At 47.9% G+C, this 12,408-nt stretch overlaps 1 protein-coding gene across 1 annotated transcript; it reads right to left on the bottom strand.

The window, feature by feature from the left end:
- Nucleotides 1–330: 330 nt before the first annotated feature.
- On the bottom strand, nucleotides 331–945 carry LOC311321661 (histone H1-like; the record flags this gene model as incomplete). Its single annotated transcript, XM_084453666.1, has 1 exon — nucleotides 331–945. The coding sequence occupies one exon, from the start codon at nucleotides 943–945 to the stop codon at nucleotides 331–333; it is 615 nt and encodes a 204-aa protein (XP_084309792.1).
- Between the last annotated feature and the right edge of the window lie 11,463 nt (nucleotides 946–12,408).

Below are 12,408 nucleotides of genomic sequence, written 5' to 3' on the forward strand. Positions count from 1 at the left end.
CAAAAAGACAATGTTGAATAAACTACGTGTCCATCTGATCCCCGTGCACGCCAGTTGACCATGAACATGCATCAGATAATATGAGTTTTACCCTACAGTTGAAATTCATAGCCTCCCATTACCAGTGCTGTGGAAGTGTATTATAATGAAACACCAGCGTGTGCAGCACGTTTTCAGTACCATTAGATTAAGTGCTTTATATCGGAATTATTACGGTTGGGTGTGCGCCCGCTTGAATCCGGTGGCCATACATGGAGATGCGCTTTTATGGATGGGTGGGTGGCTCTTAAAAGAGCCTTTGTGACGGTAAAGAGGACAGAAAAAAGACGTTTACTTCTTCTTGGGGGCTGCCTTCTTCGCCTTGGCAGCCTTGGGCTTGGCAGCTTTGGGCTTGACGGCCTTCTTGGGGCTCTTGGCTGGGGCTTTTTTGGGTGTCGCGGGCTTCTTGGCCTTTTTGGGGCTCTTTGCCACCTTCTTAGCTGCGGGCTTCTTGGCTTTCTTGGGAGATTTCTTTGCACCTGCAGGCTTCTTAGCCACGACCTTTTTGGGCTTCTTGGCTGCAGCGGGCTTCTTGGCGGCTACCTTCTTGACCTTCGGGGCGGCGGGCTTCGTAGCTGGCTTCTTTACCTTCGCCTCGGCTGCTTTGTTGATCTTGAAAGATCCAGAGGCGCCAGTTCCTTTGGTCTGTACCAAAGTGCCCTTGGTGACGAGGCTCTTGACGGCGATCTTGACGCGGGAGTTGTTTTTCTCCACGTCGTAGCCGCCGGCAGCCAGTGCCTTCTTGACCGCTGCCAGGGAGACACCGCTCCTCTCCTTGGAGGCGGAAACAGCCGTGACGATCAGCTCGGCGACGCTGGGTCCCACTTTCTTGGGCTTGGCTGCTGCCTTCTTCTTGGGTGCCTTGGCCGGAGCGGCGGCTGCGGGAGCTGGGGCGACTTCTGCCATGTCTATCTTGAGTTTGCTCTGCGGTATCACACACGTACTGTATGTCGGTCCTGCTGACTGTGAGTCCTCGACGCTGCGAGGGGTTGGCCTTAAACGCGCCATGAGAACCGTGTGGACTCAGCTCCACCACAGAGGAGCTCTCGGTTACCAAAATGATGTTCCTCTTGTGTTTTCTCCTGGTGTATAAAGGGCTAAAAATCAAAGTTGGAGTGGAGCACAAGTCCGAAAGCGAATGTGACAGCGAGCAGCCTATTTGTCGTTCGAAATAAAGTTGTTTGGGAGGCGGCGGCCTCGTCTGTTTATTCGCGACCGGGTAAAAACACCGCCGTTCATCTCTCGGATAGAGCCGTGCGCACTAGGTTTCCAGTGGCATTTTTCTCCTAAAATGTCTAAAAGTGCATGCGATAATGGACAGAAATCGTTGCCCAGTGAGACAAGTTGTCTGGCAAGGGGCTTAAATGATTTAGGGTACACAGAAGTGGTGCCGATGTTTTTAAACGGGGTCTCTTTTGGGGTGCGTAAAGCACAGCGTTGAAACTGGGGCGGAGACCTGGTCCCTATCTTGCTGGTGTCTGCCCGTGTGTATAGGCTACCTTTCGCCCTCCCTGGGTGATTCACATTTGGATTCCCAGCAGAATGACTCCGCCTGGTCTTTTTGGACTGTCTGCCGCCTATTACACCCCTCGTCTGGGGCAATGTCCTCGTTTGGTTGGTAGCCTATGCAGTGAAGTGACCTGAGGCGCACCGGCTGCGTTACATAATATTGCAAAAAGTGACAAGCAACCATCACAACACACACTCGTCGTTTTCTTTTTACTGAATTTGATGACCTTGCTATAAAAATGTCTGAATCGTATCTTGAGTGGCTAGGCTTTTGTGCCATGAGAATTATAGAGAACGCAGGAGCCCAGTCGCCTAGCCTATCCTATAGCAGCCCATGTAGTGAAGACAGGCCTATAGCCTACATGGAAGGACATGTAGGCGCTTATTGTTTAGTGATATGAGCAATTAGCTATTTCTGGGCTGTGTGATTTGGGATTCTGAACGAGCCTACGTGATGTGAATAGGCGTGGTCGAGGCAGAATGAAATCAATTTGGCTTAATTTCTAGAAATGTTTATCTTGTCCAGGAATTTACATCCAAACACCTTAAGCCTTTGTCTTTGTAATTTATCACCTCCCCCCAAGTCCCCGGCAAAACCCCAGTTTCAGTCTAATGTAAAACACCAACTCTCCCCCCTTTTGTAATTGTAAACACACTCTGCATAGCTCTGCCTCGCTCTTTTGTCCAAGTCAGAAAGGCCACACCTTGTCCTTCCTGCCCTGATTCAGACCTTTTGTTTTCTTTGTTTTCTCATGTCACATGTCTTTACTCTTGGCCACGCCTGCCATTCATGTACAATGCAGTAGCCAATCACATCCTGGAAACACTGTACCTTTGTTTGGACTGTACATAAGCCACAGCCAGAAGTGACTGACTTCACTTCTCTGACTTAACCACCCTTGCTGTGTTTTGCAGGAAGTCCTTGCGCAAGTATTGTGTTTCACAATAAATCAGACTTAACCTTTTGAGCGAATCTTGGTAAATCATTTTTACTAGAACAGTAATTTCCATAACAATTTGGCGACGGGGATGGGATCGGCTACTGTGAGGTTCGCCTGGAGTGAACAACGAAGGAAGCCAGACGTGCGGAGCAGTAGCGAGCTCTGGAAAATCTTCTCTCTTTGCGCCTATTGCATTGGTTCGGAGAAGTCCGCCTCGTTTGGTTTCACTCGGCTAAACTCACGGTACGTTGAAAAACGAATCCTTTTATGCTTGGTATTTGCCTTGGTTTCGTTTCAGATTGTGTTGTGGGTCTGGCGTATTGTTGAAAGCAAACTCCCCGGGGAAGGTGGTGGCGATAAGGCGTTGGTTTTAACAATGGCAATTTAGGATTGGTGATATTGCATTGTTCTCTGACTTCGTCCTTGTTTAGGCTACCGGGGGTTCTCTTCAGAAGAGGTGTAATTTTGGAATTGGGACTCGTTCCCTTACAGTTGATGTAGACTACAGTTTAGATTGTTTGTCGGCTCGGCTGTAGTTAAGAAGTGAGAGTGCACTTCTAGGATAACGTTTTGGGTTGCTTTAGTTCGATGTTCCAGAATTAGCACAGAAGGGAACCTGTTGAAGTTCGCAGATAGTGCGATTTCCACAGAATTGAAGTTCGCAGATAGTGCGATTCCCACAGGGTTGAAGTTCGCAGTGAGTGCGATTTCCACAGGGTTGAAGTTCGCAGTGAGTGCGATTTCCAAATGGGTTGAAGTTCGCAGTGAGTGCGATTTCCAAATGGGTTGAAGTTCGCAGTGAGTGCGATTACCAGCTAATCTCCGGAGTGTCTGTTTTTTGTCCCCGAACGGGGTTGTGTTGTCTTTATGTTTGTCTAAGCGCTATTTTTCGCCGGCTCAGTGGGATTTTTGATTGCATTTTTGAGCCTCGGCTCTTGATTGTATGTTTGTTACGCGCGCCATGGATCCAGGTAAAGTATTTTAAAGTATTTTTTGTACACTGTTAAATCGTAACTGCTAGATTTCCAGTAGGCTAGCTGGTTGCCTAGGAGACGCAGGAAAACACTGTCCCGGTGATCCCGCCCAAGCCAGAGGGACAACAAAGGACCAGTTGCTGGGTGAGTTAATTAGAATTTTAATGTGTCTTTGTTTCTTTCGAAATTGTATTCTTTCCCGCCGTGAGTTAACCATAAGGTTTCCTTTCATTGCTGTTTTGGGGTTTTGGGCTGCGTCGTGGTTATTTAGGGATTTGTTTCTTTAAATTTCCCCGCGCTGCCAAAGACAACTTCCGGGTCATACATGCAACATTTTGGGATCACCACTAGGTGTCCCTGTAACCCCGGCTACTAAAAAATGCTAGAGGAGGTCACAGAATTCTACTGCTAAACGTGTCTAGCCTGAGGAGATTGTTGCGCTCAAGCATTATTCTGCGAGCGTTTGTTGGCAGATTTTCGTTATGTGCTAAAGCATTTTCGATTTCTTACATCCACATCTGACATTTTTTAGTGTTAAATTCTAAGATTCTAAGCAGCTAGAGGTGGTTGAGATGTCTAGGTTAAGGGAAAAGCCTGTTAATACTATAGACTGGTCTGTTTTTAAGATTTGGGAGAGAGTAGCACGAGAGCGGGTTTTTAGGTCAGGAAGGAAAGATAAGGAGATTCAGCAAACAGTCTCTCCGCCATTTCCCCAGCAGAATAACTCTGATTTAAAATTAGATTCCCCCCCCCCTCGACTCGTTGCTCCGTGCTCACACCCAACCAGGCTGTTCTTCCCCATCTTCATGCTCCCGCCATTAGCCACGCCCCTTCTCTCATTTCGCCGCTTTCTACGAGGTATAAGGAAGATTTGGCTAGAGCTATATCTGAGGCTAAGGTTAATTTGGAACAACTGCAAATGGCTAGAGATAGTCTGGAGGGACCGCAAATACACGCGCCTCTGATACGCTGCCCAAACCCTGTTCCTCGCCCTTCACAAATAAATTATGCAGCTGGTTATGCGGCCTGGACTCCAGAGATTACGGTTTACAGACCCTGGCGCTCTGATGAACTACGTGAAATAGCTAAAACCTTGCCCGATCCAACCAAAGACATTGACGAGTTTGAAAATCTTTTTAACAGTTTAGTTCGTATGTATGAGCCTCACGCAGAGGAATTCGCCATGATCATGAGACAGTGCCTTGGGCTAAAATGGGTGGATGTGAAACATCCGTTTGACATTACATTGCCTTTTAATCATGCCGATTTTTCTGACCAAAACACTGCGCTGTTGAACAGAATCAAAACTCGATTCCCTAAAAAGATGGATTGGGACCGTATCACATATTGCAAACAAAATTCCGATCAACAGTTCGAGAAATTTTGGGAACGACTAGAATCAGTTTTCGCCGCACACAGTGGCATGGACAAAGCGAACGCCGATTATAAAAAGATTTTGAAACAACAATTGATGAATAACTCTCTCTCCTCTTTGTCCGACCAAGTTAGGTTGATGTGCCACACCTGGGAATCGACTTCTCTCGAAGAAGTTGTTGATCATTTCCGCTATGCGGAGCGTCTTCGTGATCACATTGAAGAGAGGGAGTTGAAAGAAATGAAGCTAGGTGCAGCCAGATTACAAGCTGCTCAGTTACAACAGCTGGACAATCAGACTGCTGGTGCGAGGTGGAACCAACAACGACCACAGTGGCGACAGAGAAACAATAGGAAGCGTTCTGGTAGGGTTAGGCGAGGAAAAAGGTATAATCGAAGTGAAGATAGAGATGATTCATGCTTCCATTGTGGTCAGTATGGCCACTGGATTGAACGGTGTCACAGTTACCGCAAGCTGAATGAAAAGGAAGAGCCTCAAATTTGGGGTCGAGCGCCACCTGCTGGAGTTCCCTTGAACAACCCATAAGGGAGATTTAAACTAGCCAAGATAGAGAGTTTTTTTTTTTTTGACAGGGTTTTGAATAGGTGTTTGATTCAGGAGTTGGTTTCAATAGACAATGAATGGCCATAAGCTGTTCGTTTTATGCATTTCTACTGTATGAATTTCATTCATATAATGATAATGTGTTTTTGAGGAATTGACTTTAGGCCTTCTCCTCTGCTATTGAACCCAGTCTGTGTTTGAGTCTTATTTTTCAGGTGCTTTGGACCCTGGGCGGCAGGTCTTTGAGGAGCCTGTATCATGCCTTCCTGGGGACATTGGAACCTGCTGTTGACAACTGTCGTTCCGGGAGTGATGGGTTAATGCCGAACCAGGAGACGGGCACAGACCGGAGGTGGAGATGGAGGTTACTGGCCTGTTTCCCTACAGATGGGCGATCTGGGGTTCGTGAGATGCAACGCCAACGCCATGTCACCAACTCACTGTGAGCGACAGATAAGTATGAAACGGAGAAGAGACCATTTTGTCCGAAGCAGTGCCCAAATACTCTGTCCTCAAATGCAGAAGAGGGAGGGTTTAGATATACAAATTTTTAGCTATACAAATGAAGCTTTGATGGAGTGTAGGGAGGGGGAGTGGGCACCCCTGGACCTAGCCTCCAACAGACGGGGGCGGAGCCGCAAGGTCCCAACGGGCACGTTAAATCCTGCTATAGTGATGGGGAGACGACTGAAGGCCCCCGTGTCTGAGGAAGTATGAATTAACATACTGCTCTGGTACCGTCTAGTCAGCACTGTGTCGCCGTTAAGGGGTTGGCACTGTGTGGTACGTGGACGACAGTCCACACCTAAGCAGAGGGGCGTTAGAGACGACCTCTGTGAATAGGCAAGGCTGGTGAAAACGGTCAAAGTTCTAATATTCATAGCACAAGTGGAATTAGGATCAGACCGTCGGTTCTGAGCTGGGTGACTAACAATCACTACGGTGTCCGGGATCGCTATCGACTGGGTCACCGGCCGGTCGGGTCGCATATGGCAGTAAGACCTGAGATGGCCGCCGCGCTCGGCTCAATGTACAGTCAGGCCACTACAAGCCAAAAGCGAATGCGTTAGTAGGCGAGTAGTGCTTCTGTGATCGGTGGGCTTTGAAAAGAAGACACCGGGAAGCAGAAGGCTGAGCTCTCATTCCAGGGGAGCCTGGCTTGAGGCCTCGGACGGAACGGGGTCTAGCCTGGGATTGCGCCCTGGATGGGAGGTCCGAAAGACTTAAGCGTTTTTGATTAGTTAATTGTAAATGAAGCCAGTTCATTTTAGTGTCATTTTCTTTGCCTCATCTCTATTTTTATCCTGACTTCAGGAAATTTTTGCTTTCACCCTTAGGGGGTGTTGTTTTGTTGAGGCGAGAATATGGTTATTTTATTTTCATAAAATCGTGAGAGAAATGCTAGAGCCAAACCCAATTGCCTTGATCATGACTGGGGACTGGGCGTATTGAAGTCATTCTAACGCTGCCCCTGATGTCACTGTAGGCTACTGCAGACTGGCTCTAAATGACACTTGACCAGTCACCCTGTTTAAGTTTTCCTGACAGAATAACAACATTTTTTTCCCCAAAGCAGGAGCTTGCGCTTAACCATGTTTCTGAGTATCTCCTACAGACTGTTGAATAACCGTTCCTGACCAAAGAAGGGAACAGGGAGACCAGACCAGAGGACTCTCTTTTGCTCTTCTGTTTTGTCTCTGTTTGTCTCTCTCATCTGTGGATCCACAGACGGAGCACTTCATCAGCCTGTGCTGGAGGCGGGAGCGCCGAGGTGAGCCCTCCAGCAGCACGACCCGGGCCGGCCCTACGTGGAGCAGTACAGGGATGGACCGGGTTCAGTTCAAGAGCCTACATTTCTGACCTACAAGCATCTGCTCCACCTGCGGAGAAAAAGAAATGAAGGACTAAGTGCACATTTCCACCACCAAACTAACCTGTATCTAGGGCCTAATGACAAACCTGTACTACCTCGTTCATGTTTTCATTATGCTTTCAAACTAGCCCACGGGCCAGATCATGTTTCAAAAACAGGGGTGGCGGAGGATGTTAACAGATGTCTCCAACAGAGTGAGGACCGCCATTTCCTGAGGCTAAGGAGGGGTTCCTGCATCACATCTCTCCTGGGGGTTGGGTCCTGATCCGCGACCTGGGGCCGTCCCCACGCAGACGGCCGCCAGAATAGCTGAGAGAACTTCGACGCCGTTGCGTCCCAAACCAAGGAGCAGATGAGCAGCCTGAGAACAGGCCAGAAAACATGGAAGAGAAGAGATGTAGCGGGGTGAACCTACCCGTCAAAGAGATGTAGCGGGGTGAACCTACCCGTCAAAGAGATGTAGCGGGGTGAACCTACCCGTCAAAGATGGAACAATCAGGACCATGGCATTCTGGCCTGTGTGGAATAGCTGTCAAAAGTAGCAGAGGACGGTCCACCAGGGGATCGCAAACACCAGGAGATCAGAATGCAGCTGAACCAGAGGGCTCAGAGGCCAAAACCATGGGCCATCACACTGTCCTCTCCTCTGACGAGGAATCGGAGGAAAAATGACCTTGCTGGTCACCTCCTCACAAGATGCACCACACACGCACACACACCTGCACACACTAACATTGAACATAACTGATTTCAAGCAACGTGACATCGAAGTTGCGATCTAGAAGAGAAGACGCCTTGCATTCCCCAATGACATTCTATTGCCCAAAAGAGAAGTGCCACCTAAATGACTGTTGGGATACACTGTGAACAAGAGTGACCTTGACAGTCACCGCCACACTCTCCCCTCCTCTGATGAGCAATCGGAGACTGACCTTGCCGGTCACCTCCTCACAAGAGTGAATGAACTTTGAAATAATCTGAAAAATATCATATTTGTTTACAAGAGTTGCAATGATTGAAACATGAGTTGATAAATAAGTTTGGGTTTTTCCTCTAAATTGACCAAGAGGTTTTTTGCCCCTCTTACACTGGTAACCATTTTATCTTTTTTTTGCCTTGTTAAATCAAGTTTGTTTTTTGGTGAATGGTTGTCCACTCTTAGACTATAAATAGTATATAATCATGTCATTTTTTTATCTTGTTTCCTGTCAAATTTCTGAAGCAAGGGGTTTTAGGTGTGTGATTTTGCACGTTGAGAGGAAATAATTAAAGTTTCCACCTAGTGGAGAGATTATTTCCTTTCCACATGTATAGCATAGCTGCTGTGTTTGGATTTTATATTTTATTTTTGTGTGCCTGTTCAGGCACAAATGAGGGATTGTCCAGGAATTTACATCCAAACACCTTAAGCCTTTGTCTTTGTAATTTATCACCTCCCCCCAAGTCCCCGGCAAAACCCCAGTTTCAGTCTAATGTAAAACACCAACTCTCCCCCCTTTTGTAATTGTAAACACACTCTGCATAGCTCTGCCTCGCTCTTTTGTCCAAGTCAGAAAGGCCACACCTTGTCCTTCCTGCCCTGATTCAGACCTTTTGTTTTCTTTGTTTTCTCATGTCACATGTCTTTACTCTTGGCCACGCCTGCCATTCATGTACAATGCAGTAGCCAATCACATCCTGGAAACACTGTACCTTTGTTTGGACTGTACATAAGCCACAGCCAGAAGTGACTGACTTCACTTCTCTGACTTAACCACCCTTGCTGTGTTTTGCAGGAAGTCCTTGCGCAAGTATTGTGTTTCACAATAAATCAGACTTAACCTTTTGAGCGAATCTTGGTAAATCATTTTTACTAGAACAGTAATTTCCATAACAATCTCAAGCAAGATTGTGTTCTTGAGCACAGTATTTACGCCTACAGGGAATAACAAGATAAGTGACTAAGCGGGAACTGCTAAGAATCAATCTCCTATAGCCTACCTACCATGTTAGACTATTGCTAACAACATGAGTAGAAACTCGAGAACCCATAGGCGATCAACAGAAGGTGTTTGCTTCAACAAGAGCATACAGTCTCATACAGAGAATACAGTCTCAGTGAGTGTCCTGCAGGAGAGATGCCCTTCGCACATAGGCCTAACAGTTGTATAATATATCTGTTTCTATCAGTTGTCACAGGCTGCATCTATCAGTTGTCACAGGTGACTTTTCAGAGTGATGGTTCATCTTATTATAAGTTAGGGCAGTGCCTTCTGTCCAATACTGTTGATTCAGCTGTCTGGTGCCGATTAACACCTTATTGGGGCAACTTTCTGTGGGCCACGGTCATCCCTCCCTGTCCACTCTTCAAAGACTGTTCATTACAAACTTTAGTTTTAATATCCTTTGTTCAAGTCCTAATGTATATGCCATATGGTCCCTCAATTCCTAGTCCTTACGCACTAGGCTACCTTAGCACCCTAGTCTGGTGACCTTAGTCTGCCCTGCCGCTACTCTGTGACAGCCAAGGCCCAGCTTCTGATTTGCACACACAGGGCCTACTCTGCCAGTGTTGAATCATCCATCATTGAGATACACAGAGTGCATAGGCTATAGTTTATTTCTAAGGCATGTGAAGACTACTTAAACCTTCTAAATTCACTACTGTAGCCTATAGGCAGCTGCAAATAAATCGCTACACTCAGTCAAGCAGTTACAGCTATCTACGATGCAATAGTGAATGATGTCTACTGTGGAACAGTTTTGTTTTCTAGGCTATGCAGCCAATTTTGAGATTTATGACTGTGAACAAGTCATTAAAAGAATATGGGGAACACGCCTGTCAGAACAACTGGCTGCTGATATCAGTGAGGAGTGATAGCGGTGAGAGCGACAGTGTGCAGTGGAGCTCTTATGGAAATACCCCAAAATGCCCAATGCCAACATCGTGCCCTGGGTTCAATGCTGACAGGACTTTTAGGGGGCTGGAATTTCAGAGGAAACAAGGGAGGCCAAAAACAACCTGGCGAAGAACTGTGAGCTCGGAACTAAAAATGGCTACCTAACTTGGGACAAGACACAACATGCTGCACAGGACAGGTCCAGATGGAAGCAGAGAGTCACAGCCTTATGTTCCTCAACCAACCAAGAGGATTAAAAGTAAGTTGAGTAAGGAATAACAATCCAACTGCAGACCGTGTCCTTTTGTTAGTGTGACCATATCTAGGCTACCTAGCAACCTGCTTTGGTGTCCTTGTGGACATATCAGGGTTTGTCGTTTGCCAGATTTTGAGAAAGCTGTCCTGTGATGTGTCATGCTAGGTTCAACACTGACCTGAGAATCAACTAGGCTAAGGGCTTCAAAATTCACAAAACTCATCTCCAATGATATATTTCAACTCAACAATGAATTTTAAATTCAACAGAGTCATTATTAAACACTGACTTTATTTTCTGCAAATGCCATCATTTTGCTTACAAAGACTTCACACGCCACTCGCCCATTGTATGCCAATGGGTGGGAGGTGCAAACAAATGTGGGTGGGAGGTGTAAACAAAATGCTTCAACAATGGATGACTTTGGAGAAAATTTCCGTATGTGTGTCTCAAATAATTAACTTTTTGGACTACACTCCACAATGGCGGCACTGCTACGTCCAATAAAGTGACGTCAGACCACACGCCCGACAGCAGGGAAAGTGGGCTGGGGGGTGAGGGAGTTCCTGAGCATGCGCGGTCAATTTGGTTCGTTGGTGAAACGAGGACGTCAGAGTTCAACGCAGATAACGACGGGAGCCTTGCCTAAATATTTGCATACTCCCCCTACATATACCGGGTGACTACCCGCCGCTTTACTTTCGTTCCTGAGAAGCAAGGAGTCATCATCGTGAGAACTGTGACAGACGTATTACACAAACACGTCTCCATATTGTGAGCGTCAGGAACGTGAAAAAAAGTTTTGACCGCAGCACCTCGCGGTGTCTGCGGTCCCCTCATACCAAATGCGTTTGAAGAACATTAAAACAAACACATTCTAAAACAAACACATTTGCTCTCCTGCAAAAACCATGGCCGACCAGGCCGGCCGGCACTGGGTCAGGCTGCGTTTTGTTGGGCAGGGTGAGCCTCCTACCCGAGACTCTGTTGGTCGCCGCTTGTTTAGCACGACCTGGATTGAGGTAAGCGAGGTTTTCTCGTTTATCGAGCTTCCCTCCAGAAAAGACTTTGAGCTAAGCTTTCACACAGATCGCTCTCTGCGGAAATTCTTGGGTTTGTTTGCAGATAGAGCAGACAGTGATTGGAAAGACTTTGAGGCACACTCCTCCGTCCCAGCTGACACCCTGTCCATTATTGTCAAGTTCTGGACCGCGAGGGTCGCTGACCATGACGTGGAGCACTACCTCCGCCGGTACTGTACCATCCTGCGGCCGGTGGAGAAACTTTTGGACAACCTTGGGCTGTGGTTTGGGGTGCGGCGCTACCGAGTCAAGCTTAACCGTGACGGCGAGGGGCGGCTCACATCCCTGCCAAATTCCATCTCCCTCGGCCCATACAATGGCAAGATCACTCACCCGGGGCAGACCCAGCGGTGCTACATCTGTCAGTCAATTTCCCACCAAGCTAAAGATTGTCACGTGGTCAAGTGCTGGCGCTGTGGACAAGTCGGCCACAAGGGGAAGCAGTGTGACAACACCGAGACCTGCACCCTGTGCCTAGGTGAAGGCCACAGCTATTTCACCTGCCCATCCTCATATAGTAACCGGGCCAGAGCAACAGGTGGGCAGCGCCCAGCTCCACCAACCTCAACATCTGCACAGGAGGTTTCATTACCAGCACCCACGACAAGTACAGCGGCAGAGCCAGAGACCTACCAGCATCCTCAGAGCCAGCAGCACAAGGCACCACCGGCAGCAGAGAGAACAGCACCGCAGAACCCCCTACCCCCAGTGACTTCATCGGCAGCACCGGCAGAGACGGAGGATCCAGCTGCGGCACCAACACCATCGGCAGCAGCTCCAGAGACGGCAGCATCCACCGAAGCGGCGGCGACGGCGGTGACAACGGCGACGAAGGTGGCACCAGCGACGGAGGCGGCATCGGCGAGGGAGGCGGCACTGTCGACGGCGTCAACAGCGGCGGAGAGCGGTACAGACG

The sequence above is a fragment of the Borostomias antarcticus genome (assembly GCF_949987555.1).
Source record: "Borostomias antarcticus genome assembly, chromosome: 19".
Classification (NCBI taxonomy): Eukaryota; Metazoa; Chordata; class Actinopteri; order Stomiiformes; family Stomiidae; genus Borostomias; species Borostomias antarcticus.